Raw genomic sequence first — 23,888 nt, 5'->3', positions numbered from 1 at the left:
CCCGACCTCACTAATGCTCTTGTGGCTGAATGGAACCAAGTCCCCGCAGCAATGTTCCAACATCTAGTGGAAAGCCTTCCCAGAAGAGTGGAGGCTGTTATAGCAGAAAAGGGGGGACCAACTCCATATTAATGCCCATGATTTTTGAATGAGATGTTCGACAAGCAGGTGTCCACATACTTTTGGTCATGTAGTGTATCTACCTCCATCACTCCAGTATCTCTGCACATTGTAAATATGGTACTGGAACTGACTGACCGTGTATGTAGTATGCTTAATTACTTTCTCGCGTTCTTCTTATTTTTATTGATCGTGTGTTATGTTGTTTTTATTATTTTTAGTAGTACATTGATATTGATTACTGCATTGTTGGGTCTGGAGCTAGCAAGAAAGGCATTTCACTGTACTTGTGCACGTGACATTAAAACTTGAAACTGAACTCTCAAAATTCTGTAAATGGCTCTGGGTAGCATCATTTGCCAAATTGACATGCCAAGGTGAAGTAAAAGGTTGAATCGATATTATAACAAATAACTAGCTAGCATAAAGTGTAGAAACCATGGCAAAAACCAAGTGGGAACAAATTAAATGTGGATAAAGCTATTTAGAATTGTCCGAATGTGGGCAAGCTGTAAAGTGAAAATGATTGTTATTGCAAAGCACATTTATAGTGGTCTATAAGCATATCACATGGCATATTATAACTGTGGAAGTCCAATGGCGTACAATAACCTACAGTGTGTTTCAGGTGTAGAACCCGCGAGCCAATGCGCGCTCGAACCCATTCAATGAGTCACTGGAGCGTTCTTCCTGGAGGAGAAGTGGTAGGGCGTTTCTAAACCGAATATGCAGCTGTGAACTGAGCTGTGGGTGGAACGGAACTAAACATGTAAGGGAGAGAACACAGACAACCAAACAACTGATCGAACCTCAAAATAACCAGCAAAAGGTAGGATATGTCTTAAAAACAGAAGTGTAACTCCTCACTACTGTACAAATGATGGCTATTACTAGTTTACAACGAAGAAGAGCGACAGTCATAGCAGTATTGGACACATCTGTTTCAGTTTGCTGCAGCTGGCTCGCAATCAGTTATCGAACATGAACAGAAAGTTTTGAAACATCTTGGAGCAGTGTTGAAACAATGTAGGCTAACGGTGTTTGCATGTCTTGCCACCTTTCTGTTCCAGTTCTTTCATGGGTGTTACTTTTATATTTTAGACTGACCAATTCTATTAAATAACTAGTTATTAACAAATAACTCTGCCTAGGCTATGCACTGTCCTCTCAGATATTCCACAAACAGACTAGCCTACTATGGTCGGACTTGTCTCTTGTTTTAAAGGTCACAACTGAAACCAAATTCAGAAACTGTCAATTGTATGAAAGGCATGGGCGGCCAGATGAAAGGCTATTCAACACTGTCCAGCTATTCACTTTGTCAACTTGATGAGAGTTGATACTGATATAGTATCACACTGTCCCCAAACTTTAAAGAACCCTTTTTGGTGCCAGTTAGAACCCTTTTGATTTCCATGTAGAACCCTTTACACAGAGGGTTCTACATGGACCCCAAAATAGTTCTACCTGAAACCCAAAAGGGTTCTACCTGGAACCAAAAAGGGTTCTCTTATGGGGACAGCCAAAGAACCCTTTTGGAACCTTTTTTTCTAAGTGTACCCACCCACCGTCCATGTGTGAGTGTTGGCTGTTTCCACTTTACAGCACAGGTAGGCTACACAGGGACTGCTTATCTCCCATGTAATCTCATCCACTGGCCGTCTCTCTGTCGCACCCCTATATATGATTTCATCTCCTAATACAGACATCTATATGGTCGTTTCATTGTTTTTGTATCTCAGTTTTAGGCTACTTCAGTAGCAATATGGAACACAGTAGTGATAGGCTACAGTACAGGAAGAAACATCATGTCTTTCACTGGAACAGCAGTAGGGTTGATGTGGTTATGATGAGTCTGGACTTGCAGACTACTAATCCCTCATTTCACATCAGTGAAACTATTTGCAGTGAGGCGCAAACAGAGAAATATTCCACGTGTGAGGAACATGAAATGTTGAAATGAGTTGAAACTGTTCTTGTTGAGAAGACTCCTCCTGACTTTATGCACACCTCTGTCTGCCAAGCCACCACAGCCACAGAAAGGTGATACGTTTCCACCTAAGATGTGGAAAACTGACATAACGGTACATGTACAGGTTAAGTAGGGATTGGGTAGGTGCTGTAACTGTCCCCCAAAATATGGTGTTTTCCCATTACAAAATATGTGTTCACTGTGCTCTCTCTCCTATCCTAAGGTGGTAGAACTCTTCCATTGTCTTTCCTTTCAGTTTCCCCTTGAGACTCCAACTGACCAGTAGGGAAATGTTTGAGTCAGTCAACAACAGAACAGGCCATAAGTGATGGGTGTGGCTCAGTGTAGTAGGTGAAAGTTATGACTGGGCTCCCCTGCCCTTCTCTGCACTAATGAGAAGCAGACAAAGCTCAGGGTTAATTTTGACTGACAGTTGAGGGGTAGAACAGGAAGAGAGCTCAATGTAAATAACAGTCAGCCAGTGAGTGAGTGAGTGAAAGTTGAGAGACTGTAAAAGAAAGAAAGAGAGAGAGAAAGAGGCTAAACAGAGTGAACATCTGAAAGGTTTAGCATAGATTTGAAACGGTTGTTTTATCTCCCTCTCCCTCTCCCTCTCCCTCTCTCTCTCTCTCTCTCTCTCTCTCTCTCTCTCTCTCTCTCTCTCTCTCTCTCTCTCTCTCTCTCTCTCTCTCTCTCTCTCTCTCTCTCTCTCTCTCTCTCTCTCTCTCTCTCTATTTTTGTTTGTTTGTGGGAGAGCAAGAGTGAGAAAGGGGGAGAGAGAAGAAATAGAGTGATGTGAGGAAACAGGTTTGAAAGAATAAAAGATAGGCTGTGGAAGTAATGACAGCAAACTGAAACAGGCAGCAGTTCCCCTGACTGTGCAGTAGTTACCATTTTTTTTGCATGTTCTTAGGTGTGTCAAGGTGGCAGCTAGCCTAGCGGTTAAAAGTGTTGGGCCATTAACCGAAAGGTTGCTGGTTCCAATCGCCAAGCTGACTCTGTGAAATATATGTAGATGTGCCCTTGAGCAAGGCACTTAACCCTAATTGCTACTGTAAGTCGCTTTGGATAAGAGCTTCTGTTAAATGACTAGAATGTAAATGTAAAGATGTATGTGCCCTCCCATTCTACTTGAGGTTAAATGGAACCACACCCTCTCAAATCCCCATTGTTTACACTATAAGACACACACACACATACACACACACACACACACACACACACACACACACACACACACACACACACACACACACACACACACACACACACACACACACACACACACACACACACACACACACACACACACACACACACACACACACACACACACACACTCATCAATAGCATCCAATACACCAAGTTACAGTGTTATTCAATTGAGAACTGAACTGCAGTCAGTTTGAATGATGGGACTGTTATTGTGAGTAATCCTCTACTAGCTAAAATGAATAGGTGGTAGGGGAGACTATTTGCTAACTCTCTGTCATACTTGTGTATCTTTATTTATTTTGTCTGTGCTGCACAGGCCTGTAATTGTGAAAGAAGCATTCTTGCCTGTGGGACAGTGGCAGGGTGTTTCTGAACCAAATACAGTATGAGCTGTGAACTGAGCTGTGGATGGAACACAACTAAACATGGAAGGGACTAGAGAAGAGAAACAACAACATATTGAACCTCAAAATAACCACCACAAGGTGTGTAACTTCTCGCTACTGTACAAGGGATGGCTATTGTTTACTAGGACGAAGGACGACAGTCATTGCAATATTGGATACATCCGTTTCAGTTTGCTGCAGCTGGCTCGCAATGAGTTTGAGAACATGAGCGGATGTAGCCTAGTTTTGAAACAACGTATCTTAGGCAGCAGTGTTGAAATTTTGTAACGGTGTCATATGTTTCTGTTCCAGGGAGGATTTCATGGGTGTTAGCCTACTTTTATACATGTTTTAGACTGGCCAATTCTATTCAGTTTATTCTGCATATTTCAAATGAACTATTAACAACAACAAAAACTAGCTTCTCTACTTTCCTCAGATATTCCACAAACTGACTATGGTCGGACTTTTCTATTGTTGTAAAAGCCACAACTAAATCCAAATGCGGAAACTGTCAATTGTGTGAAAGGCATGGGCAGCCAGATGACAGGCTATATTTTTCAACACTGCTTGTTCGGCTTAACTGCGATTCAACCAAGAATTGTCTTTTGACATTGTACTGGGAGACATAGCCTACTTGCAAGTATGTCTCCCAGCACAATGCCAAAAGACAATTATTGGTTGAAACGCAGCTAAGCTGGACAAGCAGTGTCTCGTCTTTGTCAACTTGGTGAGAGCATGCCTTTGGCAGCTGGCTAGGCCGTCTGTTGTTTTTCTGAAAACCTTCCTGACAGTCAGAATGGAGTTTTACCTGTTTATATCTGTTTATAGTCTAGGCCTACACACCCATTACAACATTGTTATCACTGGCCCACGCACACTTCTGGAACGTGTTGTGTCAGTGTGACCATTTAGTTTACCCAAGAGAAAAGACACTTGAGATCTTTAGTTACAGTGAGCGAGTAGGGAACACAGAGGATGGTGAAATGTGAGCTCCCTGCTATTTGGAAAGGCATGCAGAATGAATGCTTTTACACAAATAATGGTGTTATTATAGCTTAACTTATTAACCTATACTCTCTCCTCTCACCCCCTCTCTCTCTCTCTCTCCCTCTCGCTCTCTCTCTCTCTCTCTCTCTCTCTCTCTCTCTCTCTCTCTCTCTCTCTCTCTCTCTCTCTCTCTCTCTCTCTCTCTCTCTCTCCCTCTCTCGCTCTCTCTGTGTGTGTGTTATCTCCTATGTAATACAGACGTCTGTAGTGCCACATGGTTGTTTCATAGATATTTGTATCTCAGTTTTAGGCTACTTCAGTAGCAATATGGAACACAGTAGTGATAGGCTACAGTACAGGAAGAAACATCATGTCTTTCACTGGAACAGCAGTAGGGTTGATGTGGTTATGATGAGTCTGGACTTGCAGACTACTAATCCCTCATTTCACATCAGTGAAACTATTTGCAGTGAGGCGCAAACAGAGAAATATTCCACATATGAGGAACATTAAATATTCAAATGAGTTGAGAAGACTTCTGCTGACTATATGAACTCTGACCAGAAGAATTTTTGAGTCAGTCAACAACAGAACAGGCCATACGTGATGGGTGTGGCTCAGTGTAGTAGGTGGAAGTTATGACTGGGCTCTCCTGCCCTTCTCTGCACTAATGAGAAGCAGACAAAGCTCAGGGTTTGTTTTGACTGAGAGTTGAGGGGTAGAACAGTCAGCCAGTGAGTGAGTGAAAGTTGAGAGATCAAAAACGAACGAAAGAGAGAGAGAAAGAGGCTAAACAGAGTGAACATCTGAAAGGTTTAAAATAGATTTGAAACAGTTGTATTCTCTCTCTCTCTCTCTCGCGCCCTCTCGCCCTCTCTCCCTCTCTCCCCCCTCTCTCTCTCTCTCTCTCTCTCTCTCTCTCTCTCTCTCTCTCTCTCTCGCTCTCTCTCTCTCTCTCTCTCTCTCCCTCTCTCCTCTCTCTCTCTCTCTCTCTCTCTCTCTCTCTCTCTCTCTCTCTCTCTCTCTCTCTCTCTCTCTCTCTCTCTCTCTCTCTCTCTCTGTCTCTCTCTCTCTCTCTCTCTCTCTCTCTCTCTCTCTCTCTCTCTCTCTCTCTATCTCTCTCTCTCTCTCGCTCTCTCTCCCTCTCTCCCTCTCTCTCTTTCTCTCTCTATTTTTGTTTGTTTGTGGGAGAGCAAGAGTGAGAAAGAGGGTGAGAGAAGAAATAGAGTGATGTAAGGAAACAGGTTTGTGGAACTAATGACAGCAAACTGAATCAGGCAGCAGTTCCCCTGACTGTAGCAGAGAGCCTGAGAGAGTTTTTTGCATGTTCTTGGGTGCATGTTCTTCTCTAGGTTAAACGGCACTACACCATCTCAATACCCCGCTGTTTACACTCTGTCACACACACACACACACACACACACACACACACACACACACACACACACACACACACACACACACACACACACACACACACACACACACACACACATCAATAGCATCCAATACACCAAGTTACACCATCTCCTCGAGACAATCACTTATGACTCAACGCTGTGTTCACTTATGACTTCACAGTGTGTTACAGTGTTATTCAATAGAGAACTGAACTGCAGTCAGTTTGAATGATGGGACTATTATTGTGAGTAATCCTCTACTAGCAAAAATGAATAGGTGGTAGGGGAGACTATTTGCTAACTCTCTGTCATACTTGTGTATCTTGTTTTTTTTCTGTGCTGCACAGAGCTGAACAAGCCTGTAATTGAATGAAGTATACATTCTTACAGGCGTTTAACAATAGCAGGTATTCATGTTTTTGAATTTAATTTATCTTTTTTTCTCTCTCTCTCTTCTCCAGGGGTGGGACAACAAGGTATAGTCTCATCCTATTGGCTTCTGAGCCCTTTCTGCAAAAATTTCAGCCAGCCAAACAGTGAATTGCTTCATATTGTTGCCGTGGCTCTGAGATCTGCCTGGTGCTGTGAAGAAAACGTCTTCCTCTTGAGCCCATCCTCCAGTCATCCTCCAGTCATCCTCCAGTCATCCTCCAGTCATCCTCCAGTCCCCACTCTGTCACCTTTACATGACTAAGACTGTCACTGTGTTCCATTAAGCCAACTGCCTGTCACAGCCTATTATCCCCACCTCATCTTTAATTCACACCTCCTAATTGTCTGTTCCCTGTCTGATTCCTGATTGGACATCAGCCATAAACCTCCTCCCTGACAGGCTCCCTGGATCAGCAGTGACCTCAGACCTCTGCCACAGCCGACTGCTGTAGGTAAGAATGGAGCAGGTGTACGCTTCGGGGATGGCCGCCAAGCTGCGGAGCCAGTGGGACCGGGACGAGGGTCTGGGCCAGAACCACAACGCCGTCAAGTTCCAGGGTCAGGACTTTGAGTCGCTGAGGGCCCGGTGTCTCCAGAGCAGCAGCCTGTTTGAGGACAGCCTGTTCCCCTGCGCCGCCTCCTCTCTGGGGTTCAACGAGCTGGGACCCCGCTCCTCCAAGACCCAGGGAGTACGCTGGAAGAGACCCACGGTGAGATGATACAGAGGCTGGAGCTTAGGCTGACCCTTCTCCTTCCCTACTGACCCTATTAGTCCAGGGGTGTCATACCGTACAGGGTTGTCAATCCATTCAGGGATGTCAATCCATTCAGGGGTGTCAATCCATTCAGGGGTGTCAATCCATTCCACGGAGGGCTGAGTGTCTGCTGGTTTTTGTTATTGCCTTTCAATTTGTGTCCAATTATGACCTAAGCAACCAGGTGAGGGAAGTTCCGAGTGAAAACCCGCAGACCCTATAGTGCTAGAGCTTTTCCTGACTACATTGCCTTGGGCTCTAGTTATCAGCTAGATGTAGGAAAACATTTGGCCCTACCTGTCCTTACTGAACCTAGATCATATTCTTACTGAACCTAGAACGTATTATTCCTGAATCTAGACCATATTCTAACTGAACCTAGAACGTATTATTCCTGAATCTAGACCATATTCTAACTGAACCTAGATCATATTCTTACTGAACCTAGAACGTATTATTCCTGAATCTAGACCATATTCTAACTGAACCTAGAACATATTCTAACTGAACCTAGAACATATTCTAACTGAACCTAGACCATATTCTAACTGAACCTAGACCATATTCTAACTGAACCTAGACCATATTCTAACTAAATCTAGACCATATTCTAACTGAACCTAGACCATATTCTAACTGAACCTAGAACATATTCTAACTCAACCTAGACCATATTGTAACTGAACCTAGAACATATTCTAACTGAACCTAGAACGTATTCTAACTGAATCTAGAACATATTCTTACTGAACCTAGACCATATTCTAACTGAATCTAGACCATATTCTAACTGAACCTAGAACATATTCTAACTGAACCTAGAATGTATTCTTACTGACCCTTAGTCCCTATCTTAGAGCAGTCCACATCACCTGACCAGGAAAACTTTTGGCCCTAGTTATATGGACTATTCATAGGAAAACCCTGACTGAACCTAGACTGTCCTTACTAAGCCTTACTGAGTTTAGTCCCGATCCTTAATGGGCCCCTATGAATATGACAACACAACATTTTATAACACTACCCTCATACAGCATGACTAGGACATCATTATTTATCTTATAAAGGCAACAGTGTGTGTGTGTGTGTGTGTGTGTGTGTGTGCATGCGTGTTCCAGCGCCCAACTGTGTGTGTGTGTCTGTGTGTGTCTGTTTAATGCTGTGTGTGTGTTTCATGCCGAATGTGTATGTGTGCGTGTATTCTAGCTGGCATGCCTTTCTTTCGTAATACTCTTCACACTCCATCTCTACTCAGTCCCTTCCAGAATGCATCTCCTCCAACGCCTCGCCCCTCAGATCTGTAATATTGACATCTCTGGAGAGAACACACACCACACCGCTCCGCTTCACTGCCTAAAATGTGGAAAGAGCTTTGTATAGTGTAGCTAACTAGCTCTCACACTGCTCTGTGTTGAGTTAACTGTGGACGAGTGATGGTTAGGAGGCAGAGACAGGAGATACAGTACCCAGTAGCGTGGCGGAAATGTCTTATCCAAAATGTTTCTTTTTAGATTTTATGACCTAGTCTATGAATCACTTGGGTGATTGACAACAGAGATTACATGGTGGTCAGTGTGCGAAGAGTACAGCAGTTATTAGTGCTGAGGTGCAGTGTGGTGAAAGGAAAAGTGAAATGTCAGTGTTCAGCGAAGGTTATCATCACCACCTTTTGGTGGTGGAGTTTGTCAAAATTGGGTTTGTGTGTAATCGGAGGGAAATATGTGTCTCTAATATGGTCATACATTTGGCAGGAGTTTAGGAAGTGCAGCTCAGTTTCCACCTCATTTTGTGGACAGTGTGCACATAGCCTGTCTTCTCTTGAGAGCCAGGTCTGTCTACGGCAACCTTTCTCAATAGCAAGGCTATGCTCACTGAGTCTGTACATAGTCAAAGCTTTCCTTAAATTTGGGTCAATCACGGTGGTCAGGTATTCTGCTACTGTGAAGTCTCTGTTTGGGGCCAAATAGCATTCTAGTTTGCTCTGTTTTTTTGTTAATTATTTTATTTCCTCCCCCCTCTCTCTCTCTCTCTCTCTCTCTCTCTCTCTCTCTCTCTCTCTCGACAGGAGATCTGTACCCGTCCCCAGTTTATAGTGGATGGAGCCACTCGCACTGATATCTGCCAGGGAGCTCTGGGTGAATAACCACTTAGTCAGCTTTCACTGAGAGAGAGAGAGAGGGTGGTGGTAGGGAAGAAAGAGAGTTGGGAGTTGGGAGAGAGGTTGGGGAGAGAGAGAGGTGGGAGGTGGGAGAGAGAGGTTGGAGAGAGAGAGAGGTGGGAGGAAGGAGAGAGAGGTTGGGGAGAGAGAGAGTTGGGAGGTGGGAGAGAGAGGTTGGGGAGAGAGAGAGGTTGGAGAGAGAGAGAGGTGGGAGGAAGGAGAGAGAGGTTGGGAGAGAGAGAGAGGTGGGAAGTGGGAGAGAGAGGTTGGAGAGAGAGAGAGGTGGGAGGAAGGAGAGAGAGGTTGGGGAAAGAGAGGTTGGGGAGAGAGAGAGGTGGGAGGTGGGAGAGAGAGGTGGGAGGAAGGAGAGAGAGGTTGGGGAGAGAGAGAGGTGGGAGGAAGGAGAGAGAGGTGGGAGGAAGGAGAGAGAGGTTGGGGAGAGAGAGAGGTGGGAGGTGGGAGAGAGAGGTTGGGGAGAGAGAGAGGTAGGAGGTGGGAGAGAGAGGTTGGGGAGAGAGAGAGCCAGGGGAGGAATTGTATTTGTATGTATGATTATGAGGCTGCCTCTTGGCAAGCTCAGAGATGTGTATACCAATGGGTTAAATAAACACTAACAAATGAGAAGAGAGACAGAGATGGGGGGGAGAGAGACAGGTAGGGGAGAGATAGAGATGGAGAGAGGGAGAAAGAAAGAGGAATTAGCCCACAGAACAGTTATGATTGATATTGAGGTGTTTTCCTCTAAACCCTGCAGAGGATGCATCATTTATACTCCACTCTGCTATCTCACATCTTAAAAACAAAATAGTAGCCTCTATACTATGCAGGGGCGTTGCCTTATATCCTCTTCTGTTAGAGTTACTGTAGGTGTAATGATTGAAGCAGCATACTGGTCTAGTTGAAAGTCAAACACACTCATGGTAGGTTTCATAGGGTCAGGGTGAAGTGTGTGTTAACAGATGCTCTGACCCTTCTCTCTTTACAGGTTCCTTATAAGGTGCATTCCAGTTTTACAAGGTTTTTACTACTTTAGGCTGAAGTGCTCCGTTCCCACAACAGACAGAAACAGAGAGCAGGATCTGTCTGTAATGAATAAGTCATGTCTAAGAGTATGTGTTGTTGTCAGATAGCTAGCTTCACCTAGCCTTGAGGCGAGAAAATATTCAAATAATGAACAACGGTAGGAGTTTTACCTTACTGTGTTACTAGAGCAGGAAAAAGTCTGGGCATTAGTTGAATGCTATGACTAGCAGACAGAGTATTTCCTGGTCAGAACATGTGGTCAGAAAAAACTCACCCTTCTAATGAATGGTTGTTGACTTCTTGAAGGGATGACTGATACAATGCATTGCTATCGTTGCCGTAGTCTACCTATGACTGACGTTATATGTTGTGTGTGTGTGTGCCTGCCTGTGTGTGTGTGTGTTTGTGTGTGTGTTTGTGTTTGTTTGTGTGTGTGTTACAGGTGACTGCTGGTTGCTGGCAGCCATAGCCTCGTTGACTCTGAACGATAATCTCCTCCACAGAGTTGTTCCTCATGGACAGGACTTCGGAGGACAGTACGCTGGCATCTTCCACTTCCAGGTCAACACACACTCCCTTCCTGTTTCTATTACTACTGTATATCAAGATATTCCTGTTGATTTCCCAAATACTGGATCTACAGTTGATATTTCACTCAAGAAGTTTAAGAAAAGGCGTAAAAAAAACTAAACAACTCTCAATATTCAGCGGCCTAAATTCTCTCCTTAACGTTTACGGACAGTTCAGTCAAAATCTAAACTGTCATAGTTACTCAGTAATAAACCAGCTATAAACACTTTATCTGCAAACAATACACCTAGGTAGGATTTGAGTACATCACAAAAGAACCGAGCAACCTCTTCCTGCTTCTTGCCAGGCCTTCATCATATGAACTTTGCTTTATACACAAAACCAAACCTCTCACACAAACCTTCTTATCAGAAATTGAAGGGGTAAATTAACTGCACAGTTTAAAGTAACTGTCCAGTGAAAATCTCACTTTTAAAAGGATATATTCTGTTAACTCATACCCAATAATGTTGTTGACTCGCCTTATACTCGTATTTGTGGCCAAAGCATGAATTGAAGAAAAAACACTTCAACAACCTCAAACTTGTATTTCAAACAGACCGTTTCAAAAATGCTTGCTATTTCCTGAAAGAGAATGACATCATCCAACCTCATTGGCCAATCAGCAGTCTATTCGCATTAATATTTTTCATAACCGGTATACGGCCACACCATTCTGTGGTTGTGGTACGCGCACACCATTACAACACGGAAAAGCTGCTTTTTAACATACTTAATTACCTTTTCTTTTGGGGGGAAGTATTTCACTCATATTGTAATTAATTATAGGTAATATTTCATAGAAATCTGGAAACACTCGATAGTTACTTTAAGTTACTTTAAGTGCTGCTGGCTCTGACTACGATATGGTTTACTTTCTTGTAGCCAGCACTGGTGTGTTTATCTCAGATATTGTTGTGATAACGTTGGGGTCAATTTAAGTTAAATTATCCTGTCCGTTGAACTGGAATGCAATTCAGTTCACAGATTGATTGGAGTCTATGTGGATCAGACCCCAACTCTGCTAATTGATACATTGAGATATAATTATGATAGGAACACATCCTAACTTCCACCTACGTAAAATGTTCACTTAGTCTCCAATTGTCATCAATGCGTTCAACTTGAAGTGGAAGTTAGGATATGCCCCATAAAGGCTAATAGTGTAGATTCAGTAATGTGATCATAGTGTGATTCCCCCTCTGTGTGTGTCAGTGGAGGAGGGACCCTATGAAACTGCTTCTCAGTTTAGCAGGTAAAAAGATCTATTGCTTTTGCGACACCCCAGTGTAGCTACTGTATGTTGGCTAGTAGAATTCTTTGCAGTTTGGTTGTTTTCAAAATCCCCTGCCTAATGGGACAACCACAGAGCAGGCTGAACTTGCCCGGCTGCCATAAATGCATTAATTGTCCGTCTTTCACCTAAACAGTTGGGATGAACCAGAAAGATCTGTTTTATTTAGTTGTTTTCAGTCAAAATAAATCACGTGGCAACTTTAGAGCATGATCAACTTGCCCGACTGCTCATTTCACTTGGCCCAGGCAATAGGGCAACCCTTAAGTTCTCTGCTGAACTAAGTTCCAGAGTTTTACCATCGGGAGAAATAAAATGGCCCCACCACTCTGGGACCTGTGGTGCCACCTCTGCACTCACACACGTACAGTCAGGTCCAAAATGATTGGCACCCTTGATAAAGATGAGCAAGAAAGACTTTATAAAATAAATCATACAAATACTGAGCTATATTGTATGCTCAAAATCTTTTGGAAATTATATTATTTTATACTAATACAATTTCTCAGCTAAATATAGTTTGTTTAAAGGCCAAATGCAGCTGTTTTTATATCAATATCATTAATGGGTAACAATTAAGTACCTTACTTAAAATGGGCAAACATTTTTATCAAGCAATAATATTTCTTATCACTGTCTGGCAGTGGTCTGGGTGGGAAGGGGAAAACTGAAAACTAGCTGTTATTGGCAGAGCGTTTTGAAACCCTCTTTGTTGTTGGTCTATTAATCAATTCACCGCATGGTGATGGCACCATGGAAAGCCGAAACTTCCGCCTAAGCAAACCGGCTGATTAGAAGGTCCTGTGTAGATTGTATTTTCAACAAGCAACTATCAGGAAATAACACTTGATAAAAAATCACACTTTTACAGTGTTAATTTCATCAGATGTTGACTTCACTGGGTTTTTAAAAAAGTAAGAAAAATTAAAGCACCCTGCCCTTGTGATTATGAGATTGGAGAACACATTGCTAGGGAGCTTAAACCATTCAAAAACCATTAAACCATGGTTAGTTGACCACAAAATCAACATTTTGCAATGGCCGTCTCAGTCTCTGGACTTTAACCCCATTGAAAACCTGTGGTTTGAATTAAAGAGGACAGTCCATAAGAGCAGACGAAGGATATCAAGGATCTGGAAAGATTCTGTATGGAGGAATGGGTGGTCTCCAATCTCATAAAACATTTTAGAAGGCCCAGTGCCGTTATCCACGGAGTGAGTTTTTAAAAGGTATTGTCTTGTATTTATCTACATTTTTGTTTCTTCATTTCTACAATTGTAAAGTGCCTTTAGGTAATTGAAAAGCGTTATATACTGTCCCATGTATTATTGGTATTGGAACAGGGTTAGCAATCATTTTGACCCCTATCTTTTTTAGAAACAACATGCTACTTGTTAAACAACATCTCTTTTTGTAAGCAATTGTACTAGTATAAATTAAATATATATTTTTGAACATACAATATAGCTCAGTATTAGTATTATTTATTTTATACACTCTTTTTTGCAGAGATCTTTATCATACACACGCACACACACACATTCATGCACACACACACACACTCATGCACACACACACACACACATTCGTGCACACACAGACACACATGCTCACACACACTCATGCACGCACACAAACACACACCCATGCACGCACACAAACACACACACACACACTCATGCACGCACACAAACACACACACACACTCATGCACGCACACAAACACACACACACACTCATGCACGCACACAAACACACACACACACTCATGCATGTACATAGGCACATACACACTCATGCACGTGCGTACGCACACACAAACACACACACACAAATGCACGTACACAGGCATACACACACACACACACACGCATTCACACACACTCACGCACAGACACAATAACAGCTCAGCTGTGTATGTCTATGCTCTATACCACCTCCACTGCCACTGTTTGGGAGTCAGGAGTCTGAACAGTGGGAATCTAGTGGGTGAACAGTGTGAGTCAGGAGTCTGAACAGTGGGAATCTAGTGGGTGAACAGTGGGAATCTAGTGGGTGAACAGTGGGAGTCAGGAGTCTGAACAGTGGGAATCTAGTGGGTGAACAGTGGGAGTCAGGAGTCTGAACAGTGGGAATCAAGTGGGTGAACAGTGGGAGTCAGGAGTCTGAACAGTGGGAATCTAGTGGGAGTCAGGAGTCTGAACAGTGGGAATCTAGTGGGTGATCAGTGGGAGTCAGGAGTCTGAACAGTGGGAATCTAGTGGGAGTCAGGAGTCTGAACAGTGGGAATCTAGTGGGTGAACAGTGGGAGTCAGGAGTCTGAACAGTGGGAATCTAGTGGGTGAACAGTGGGAGTCAGGAGTCTGAACATTGGGAATCTAGTGGGTGAACAGTGGGAGTCAAGAGTCTGAACAGTGGGAATCTAGAGGGTGAACAGTGGGAATCTAGTGGGTGAACAGTGGGAGTCAGGAGTCTGAACAGTGGGAATCTAGTGGGTGAACAGTGGGAGTCAGGAGTCTGAACAGTGGGAATCTAGTGGGTGTCATTGTGGCTTCTGGTTCTGACACTTTAGAGAAAAATGTCTTCAATATAGTTCCATTAGTGTTTCCCAGAGCCATATAGCTCATATATACTGTACATGGCCCTGGTTCCCCTGATCTGATCTAGTCTGGTGGAGCTAAATTGCCTTGCCGTTATTGCATCAGTCAGTTACATGCAGCTGAGGAGTATGATACATTACTGAGTAGCCTGTGTTTCTCCCTCTAAAAGCGTACTAACATCACAGTGGTGTAGGCAGGTTACATGGAACCCCCCATGACTTCCTCTGGTTGTTACCTCAGTCTTAGTTCCTTATTTCCCCTGTTGAGTTCTATTTATGATGAGCTGGTTCTAGTGCCACCTCTGACCCCTGGTGGTCATTGGCTGTTAGTGATCATAATAATATAATATGCCATTTAGCAGACGCTTTTATCCAAAGCGACTTACAGTCATGCGTGCATACATTTTTGTGTATGGGTGGTCCCGGGGATCGAACCCACTACCTTGGCGTTACAAGCGCCGTGCTCTACCAGCTGAGCTACAGAGGACCACATCATAAACTCCCTGCTTATCCTCAGGGGGGATTTGTTTGTTGTCTTCAATGTTCTGTGTATTCACTCTTGGTGTGTAAAGTAACATGAATATGAACCACGTGTAAAACTGACCGTAGATCAGCTTCCAGAGACAACTCCCTTCATTCTAGTCCTGTGTAGCTCAGTTGTTAGAGCATGGTGCTTGCAGCGCCAGGGTTGTGGGTTCGTTTCCCACGGGGGACCAGTACGAAAAAAGTATTAAAATGTATGCACTCTCTACTGTAAGTCGCTCTGGATAAGAGCGTCTGCTAAATGACTAAAATGTCAAAAAAAATGTCAAATTCTACTCTTCTCTGCGTGTTGTAGTTCTAAGATGGTTTTAAACTCCCTACTGTCTGTGTGTTGTAGTTCTGAGATGGTTCTAAACTCCCTACTGTCTGTGTGTTGTAGTTCTGAGATGGTTATAAACTCCATACTGTCTGTGTGTTGTAGTTCTGAGATGGTTATAAACTCCCTACTGTCTGTGTGTTGTAGTTCTGAGATTGTTATAAACTCCCTACTGTCTGTGTGTTGTAGTTCTGGCAGTATGGGGAGTGGGTGGAGGTGGTGATCGATGACAGGCTGCCGGTGAAGGATGGGAAGGTGCTGTTTGTCCACTCTGCCGAGGGAGGAGAGTTCTGGAGCGCCCTGCTGGAGAAGGCCTATGCCAAGTAAGGAGGGAGGAGGGAGGAGAGGAGAGGAGAGGAGAGGAGAAGAGGGTGGTTAGAAGGATTCAAATGTAAACATGGGCTTTGCATTTATTTCACTCTGTCTGTGTTATCATATCAGTAAATCGCTCTGAATTAGAGCGTCTGCTAAATGACCTAAATGTAAAATGATATGTCTATATGCATATTGTACAGTGATTTGTGACTTTTGACACAGAATTGTCAACCCTTGTTGCAGGTTGAATGGCTGTTACGAGGCTCTGTCGGGAGGCAGTACGTCAGAGGGTTTTGAGGACTTCACAGGAGGGGTGACGGAGATGTTCGATCTGAGGAAGGCGCCCTCTGACCTCTACAGCATCATCAGCCGGGCTGTGGAGAGAGGCTCGCTGTTGGGCTGCTCCATAGACGTCAGTACTGATACCCCTCACATACGCTGAATAGACACATGTAGCAGTGTTTGTACGTGCGTTTGTGTATGTGTGTCCTCCCTGACCGTGTCCTCTCTCTATCCCCAGATCACCGGCAGTCATGACATGGAGGCCGTGACCTTTAAGAAGCTAGTGAAAGGCCACGCCTACTCATTGACTGGGGTCGACCAGGTGAGCCAATGACCTTGTCCGATCTCCAGTGCTCTGGTTTGATTGACACTAAGAGGTTAATTCCCCCGACTACAATCTGTTTTAGTGGGGTTCTGAACAGCGAGTACAATAATTACATCCAATTGGACAGAAAAGACAGCGTTGCAACCAATACAAATGTGTATCCCTTTGCATCAGTTTGATTGACACAGCTTCTATACGTCTGTGTAATGCAGTATCCCTCTCCATCAGGTGGTGTACAGGGGGAATATGACCAAACTGGTCCGCATCCGCAACCCCTGGGGAGAGATAGAGTGGACTGGGGCCTGGAGCGACAAGTAAGAGACAGAAGCTCCACTTTACACCTCTCATGTTACATATCATGTATCATATATCTAGGGAGTTTATAGCTGTCATATCATGTATCATATATCTAGGGAGTTTATAGCTGTCATATCATGTATCATATATCTAGGGAGTTTATAGCTGTCATATCATGTATCATATATCTAGGGAGTTTATAGCTGTCATATCATGTATCATATAACTAGTGAGTTTATAGCTGTCATATCATATATCATATAACCAGTGAGTTTATAGCTGTCATATCATATGTCATATAACCAGTGAGTTTATAGCTGTCATATCATATGTCATATAACTAGTGAGTTTATAGCTGTCATATCATATATCATATAACTACTGGTTGTTGTTGATATACAGTCAGTGATGTGTTTTCTTTGTGGATGTTTCAGCTCCAGAGAGTGGGAGGGTGTTGAACGCTCAGTCAGAGGGCGACTCCAGAACTGCAGTGAGGACGGGGAGTTCTGGTGAGTGTGTGTGTGTGTTTATGTGTGTGTATTTGTGATACCAAGTCTGATGTCTTATTGGCCGATCGGTATGATACTTCAAAGTATGTGTGCGTTAATGCATTGTATACCTGACCGACTCTCCACCTCCCTCCCTCCCTCCCTCCCTCCCTCCCTCCCTCCCTCCCTCCCTCCCTCCCTCCCTCCCTCCCTCCCTCCCTCCCTCCCTCCCCTCCCTCCCTCCTCCCTCCCTCCCTCCCTCCCTCCCTCCCTCCCTTCTATCAGGATGTCGTTCAGTGACTTCCTGCTTGAGTTCACACGTCTGGAGATCTGCAACCTGACAGCAGACGCCCTGGAGGCCACCCAGCAGAAGAAGTGGAGCTCAGCCGTCTACCAGGGGGAGTGGAGGTCGGGCAGCACGGCCGGGGGCTGCAGAAACTTCCCTGGTGAGGAGGGAGGGAGGATGGAAGGAAGGAAGCAGGGAAGGAGGGAGGGAAGGAGGCAGGGAAGAGGCTGTAGCAAAGAGAGAAGGATAAAGCCAGTTGCTCCTAGTTACTGAGTAAAGGAGTTATGTTTTCTTCCCATGGTTAAGATTACAATTAGGTTGAAGCTAGATATGTACCTAAAAGCAACTTCTACTGATTGCGTGAGGATAAAGAAATGGTGTCTTATACACAGTTGATTAAAATGTTTCCTTCTCTAGAGTCTTCTAATCACTGTTTCCCCCACAATCCCTAGCCACATTCTGGATCAACCCACAATTCAAGGTCGCCCTAAAGCACCCCGACATAGCCGGCCAATCAGATTGCAGCTTCCTGGTGGCGCTCATGCAGAAGGACCGGAGAAAGAAACGCAGGGAGGGCCAGGACATGGAGACCATCGGATTCGCCATCTACGAGGCAAGAAACTGATCTTTGTTTCTTGTTAAACTTTTTTCATTGAGGTTTCAAGTTTAAGCAAGGCAATACGATAGTTTGTCAATCAATCAATTTTATTTTTATATAGCCCTTCTTACATCAGCTAATATCTCGAAGTGCTGTACAGAAACCCAGCCTAAAACCCCAAACAGCTAGTAATGCAGGTGTAGAAGCACGGTGGCTAGGAAAAACTCCCTAGAAAGGCAAAACCTAGGAAGAAACCTAGAGAGGAACCAGGCTATGAGGGGTGGCCAGTCCTCTTCTGGCTGTGCCGGGTGGAGATTATAACAGAACCATGCCAAGATGTTCAAAAATGTTCATAAGTGACAAGCATGGTCAAATAATAATCAGGAATAAATCTCAGTTGGCTTTTCATAGCCGATCATTAGAGTTTAAAACAGCAGGTCTGGGACAGGTAGGGGTTCCATAACCGCAGGCAGAACAGTTTAAACTGGAATAGCAGCAAGGCCAGGCGGACTGGGGACAGCAAGGAGTCACCACGGCCGGTAGTCCCGACGTATGGTCCTAGGGCTCAGGTCTCTCAGTTGGCTTTTCATAGCCGATCATTTAGAGTTGAAAACAGCAGGTCTGGGACAGGTAGGGGTTTCGTAGCCGCAGGCAGAACAGTTGAAACTGGAATAGCAGCAAGGCCAGGCGGACTGGGGACAGCAAGGTGTCATCATGCCCGGTAGTCCTGACGTATGGTCCTAGGGCTCAGGTTCTCAGAGAGAAAGAGAGAACGAGAGAATTAGAGAGAGCATACTTAAATTCACACAGGACACTGGATAAGACAGGAGAAGTACTCCAGGTATAACCAACTAACCCCAGCCCCCCGACACATAAACTACTGCAGCATAAATACTGGAGGCTGAGACAGGAGCGGTCCGGAGACACTGTGGCCCCATCCGAAGAAACCCCGGACAGGGCCAAACAGGAAGGATATAACCCCACCCACTCCGCCAAAGCACAGCCCCCGCACCACTAGAGGGATATCCCCAACCACCAACTTACAATCCTGAGACAAGGCCGAGTATAGCCCACAGAGGTCTCCACCACAGCACAAACCAAGGGGGGGCGCCAACCCAGACAGGAAGATCACGTCAGTAACTCAACCCACTCAAGTGACGCACCCCTCCCAGGGACGGCATGAAAGAGCACCAGCAAGCCAGTGACTCAGCCCCTGCAACAGGGTTAGAGGCAGAGAACCCCAGTGGAGAGGGGAACCGGCCCGGCAGAGACAGCAAGGGCTGTTCGTTGCTCCAGCCTTTCCGTTCACCTTCACACTCCTGGGCCAGACTACACTCAATCATATGACCTACTGAAGAGATAAGTCTTCAGTAAAGACTTAAAGGTTGAGACCGAGTCTGCGTCTCTCACATGGGTAGGCAGACTGTTCCATAAAAATGGAGATCTATAGGAGAAAGCCCTGCCTCCCGCTGTTTGCTTAGAAATTCTAGGGACAATTAGGAGGCCTGCGTCTTGTGACCGTAGCGTACGTATTGGTATGTACGGCAGGACCAACTCGGAAAGATAGGTAGGAGCAAGCCCATGTAACGCTTTATAGGTTAACAGTAAAACCTTGAAATCAGCCCTTGCCTTAACAGGAAGCCAGTGTAGGGAAGCTAGCACTGGAGTAATATGATCAAATTTCTTGGTTCTAGTCAGGATTCTAGCAGCCGTATTTAGCACTAACTTAAGTTTATTTAGTGCTTTATCCGGGTAGCCGGAAAATAGAGCATTGCAGTAGTCTAATCTAGAAGTAACAAATGCATGGATTAATTTTTCTGCATCATTTTTGGACAGAAAATTTCTGATTTTTGCAATGTTACGTAGATGGAAAAAAGCTGTCCTTGAAACAGTCTTGATATGTTCGTCAAAAGAGAGATCAGGGTCAAGAGTAACGCCTAGGTCCTTCACAGTTTTATTTGAGACGACTTTACAACCATCAAGATGAATTGTCAGATTTAACAGAAGATCTCTTTGTTTCTTGGGACCTAGAACAAGCATCTCTGTTTTGTCCGAGTTTAAAAGTAAAAAGTTTTCAGCCATCCACTTCCTTATGTCTGAAACACAGGCTTCTAGCGAGGGCAATTTTGGGGCTTCACCATGCTTCATTGAAATGTACAGCTGTGTGTCATCCGCATAGCAGTGAAAGTTAACATTATGTTTTCGAATAACATCCCCAAGAGGTAAAATATATAGTGAAAACAATAGTGGTCCTAAAACGGAACCTTGAGGAACACCGAAATGTACAGTTGATTTGTCGGAGGACAGACCATTCACAGAGACAAACTGATATCTTTCCGACAGGTAGGATCTAAACCAGGCCAGAACTTGTCCGTGTAGACCAATTTGGGTTTCCAGTCTCTCCAAAAGAATGTGGTGATCGATGGTGTCAAAGGCAGCACTAAGGTCTAGTAGCACGAGGACAGATGCAGAGCCTCGGTCTGACGCCATTAAAAGGTCATTTACCACCTTCACAAGTGCAGTCTCAGTGCTATGATGGGGTCTAAAACCAGACTGAAGCATTTCGTATACATTGTTTGTCTTCAGAAAGGCAGTGAGTTGCTGCGCAACAGCTTTTTCTAAAATTTTTGAGAGGAATGGAAGATTCGATATAGGCCGATAGTTTTTTATATTTTCCGGGTCAAGGTTTGGCTTTTTCAAGAGAGGCTTTATCACTGCCACTTTTAGTGAGTTTGGTACACATCCGGTGGATAGAGAGCTGTTTATTATGTTCAACATAGGAGGGCCAAGCACAGGAAGCAGCTCCTTCAGCAGTTTAGTAGGAATAGGATCCAGTATGCAGCTTGAAGGTTTAGAGGCCATGATTATTTTCATCATTGTGTCAAGAGATATAGTACTAAAACACTTAAGTGTCTCTCCCGATCCCAGGCCCTCGCAGAGCTGTGCAGATCCAGGACAGCTAAGCCCTGGAGGAATACGCAGATTCAAAGAGGAGTCCGTAATTTGCTTTCTAATGGTCATGATCTTTTCCTCAAAGAAGTTCATGAATTTATCACTGCTGAAGTGAAAACCATCCTCTCTTGGGGAATGCTGCTTTTAGTTAGCTTTGCAACAGTATCAAAAAGAAATTTTGGATTGTTCTTATTTTCCTCGATTAATTTGGAAAAGTAGGATGATCGAGCAGCAGTGAGGGCTCTTCGGTACTGCACGGTACTGTCTTTCCAAGCTAGTCGGAAGACTTCCAGTTTGGTGTGGCGCCATTTCCGTTCCAATTTCCTGGAAGCTTGCTTCAAAGCTCGGGTATTTTCTGTATACCAGGGAGCTAGTTTCTTATGACAAATGTTTTTCGTTTTTAGGGGTGCAACTGCATCTAGGGTATTGCGCAAGGTTAAATTGAGTTCCTCAGTTAAGTGGTTAACTGATTTTTGTCCTCTGACGTCCTTGGGTAGGCAGAAGGAGTCTGGAAGGGCATCAATGAATTTTTGTGTTGTCTGAGAATTTATAGCACGACTTTTGATGTCAAGGAAAGTGTTTTGAATAAGTAGAATTGACTGGATGTTTATATCTAACTCCTGTATTTTTCTGTCTCTCTCTTCAGGTTCCTAATGAGGTATGTATATTCTGCTGGCCAGTATTCTTTTACATTAGGTTGTAAGTCAATCTTGTGATAAGCTGTAAGAGTCCAGCATAACTATGATCCTGTTGGTCCATTTTCTAGATATTTAGAGTGCTTTAAAACCTGTTGAACAGTGTGTCATAGCTGAAGAAGTGGAATGTTGCCAAAAAGCCTATATTGACCTGTCGGAAAGGTCAGTGCAGCTCGTGCTTAGGCTCACAGCCAATTGTCTCATATGGAGATGCATGGTAGCATTCTCCTCATTATGTGGCAACATTGTGGTCTTAAAGGGGAAATCTGCAGTTGCTACATCCATTTTTTGACTAGTATGATAAGTAGGCCTGCCTTGAAGAATATAACTTATAAATGTCTCATGAGCATAGTTGAATTGTCATACACCATCAGAACCCAAAATATAAGCTTGTTTTACTTCAATGTTTGTAAACAAAGTCAATTTATACAAACACCATATAGCCTCAAAACATGGTTAAAACTATAATTTCTATATCATGGATGGTCTTTCCTTGCATCCATAGTCCCAAAAATTGGAGAGTGTTTACATTTCTCCAGCCCCGTCCCTCAGCGTTTTACTGAAACAGGGGTGGGGAAAACGCGTTGTTATTGTTTCAACTTCTGATTGCTGCTTTAAGGTCAAAGCTCAGAGGTCAAGGATTCAGATATTCACTTCCCTCACAGTGCCTAGAAGGTCAGGGGTTAGGTTCACCTAGAAGAGGATGCAATGAACTCAACTTCTCTGAAGTGAACTAACTTGCCCACAGTGCTTTCCTCTCAGTATGTGGGCAGATCAGGGGTTGGAGGTCAAGGGTTAGATTTCATTAAACTAATTCACTCACAGAGCTTTCCCTCCTCTCCATCCTCTTAGTACATGGGTTAGGTTCACCTAGTTTAACTAACTCGCTCATACTGCTTTCCCCTGCCCTTAGTATGTGGGCAGATCAGGGGTTAAGGGTTAAAGGTTAGAGGTCAGGGGTTAGTGAGTTCATCCCCCTCACAGCATTTTCCCCCTACACTCTCTGTCCTCTTAGTATGTGGGTAAATCAGGCGTCCACCTGAAGAGAGACTTCTTCCTGACACACGGTTCCAGCGCCCGCTCTGAGCTTTTCATCAATCTGAGAGAGGTGAGCTCTCGCTTCCAGCTGCCTGCCGGGGAGTACATCATCGTCCCCTCCACCTTCGAACCCAAGAAGGAGGGAGACTTTGTCCTTAGGGTCTTCTCTGAGAAACCTGCCGACTCTGAGTGAGTGATGGAGAAGTGAGAGGTGGACAGGAAATATGATAGGTTGATATGGAGATTATGGATGGTATAAGGTGATGAATTTGATTGAAGGATATTGATACTGGTGTTATTTTCTGTCTGTTAGGGAGCTGGATGATGATGTCACAGCTGAACTACCAGCAGAGGTGAGTGGAGGAGATGTGGGATGTGTCCCAAATGGCACCCTATTCCCTATATAGTGTGCTACTTTTGATTAGAGCTCTGTTCGAAAGTAGTGCATTATATAGGGAATAGGGTGCCATTTCAGACACAGACATAGAGAAGTGTGTTTGATAAATTAGTTATACACTATTACTAAACAAATCAAAGTAAAGAGTTTACATTCCTCTGTGAGTTTACATTCCTCTGTGAGTTTACATTCCTCTGTGAGTTTACATTCCTCTACGAGTTTACATTCCTCTGTGAGTTTACATTCCTCTGTGAGTTTACATTCCTCTGTGAGTTTACATTCCTCTGTGAGTTTACATTCCTCTGTGAGTTTACATTCCTCTACGAGTTTACATTCCTCTGTGAGTTTACATTCTTCTGTGAGTTTACATTCCTCTGTGAGTTTACATTCCTCTACGAGTTTACATTCCTCTGTGAGTTTACATTCCTCTGTGAGTTTACAT

The 23,888-nt window shown here is 44.0% G+C and overlaps 1 protein-coding gene across 1 annotated transcript in view; it reads left to right on the top strand.

Moving 5' to 3' along the window:
• Positions 1 to 842: 842 nt before the first annotated feature.
• The window catches only part of LOC123483154 (calpain-1 catalytic subunit-like), a 27,266-nt gene continuing 4,220 nt past the window's right edge, over positions 843 to 23,888 (top strand). Inside the window, exons 1-14 of the mRNA XM_045212665.1 lie at positions 843 to 949; positions 6,545 to 7,225; positions 9,336 to 9,405; positions 10,894 to 11,012; positions 15,963 to 16,096; positions 16,332 to 16,500; positions 16,609 to 16,692; positions 16,924 to 17,009; positions 17,427 to 17,501; positions 17,766 to 17,926; positions 18,219 to 18,379; positions 21,963 to 21,974; positions 23,027 to 23,238; positions 23,363 to 23,402. Coding sequence (XP_045068600.1) covers positions 6,974 to 7,225; positions 9,336 to 9,405; positions 10,894 to 11,012; positions 15,963 to 16,096; positions 16,332 to 16,500; positions 16,609 to 16,692; positions 16,924 to 17,009; positions 17,427 to 17,501; positions 17,766 to 17,926; positions 18,219 to 18,379; positions 21,963 to 21,974; positions 23,027 to 23,238; positions 23,363 to 23,402 — 1,575 coding nt within the window. The 5' untranslated portion in view covers positions 843 to 949; positions 6,545 to 6,973. The remainder of the gene's footprint in view (positions 950 to 6,544; positions 7,226 to 9,335; positions 9,406 to 10,893; positions 11,013 to 15,962; positions 16,097 to 16,331; positions 16,501 to 16,608; positions 16,693 to 16,923; positions 17,010 to 17,426; positions 17,502 to 17,765; positions 17,927 to 18,218; positions 18,380 to 21,962; positions 21,975 to 23,026; positions 23,239 to 23,362; positions 23,403 to 23,888) is intronic.

The sequence above is a fragment of the Coregonus clupeaformis genome, unplaced genomic scaffold (assembly GCF_020615455.1).
Source record: "Coregonus clupeaformis isolate EN_2021a unplaced genomic scaffold, ASM2061545v1 scaf0039, whole genome shotgun sequence".
Taxonomy (NCBI): Eukaryota; Metazoa; Chordata; class Actinopteri; order Salmoniformes; family Salmonidae; genus Coregonus; species Coregonus clupeaformis.
This window is presented reverse-complemented; position numbering and strand designations above follow the sequence as displayed.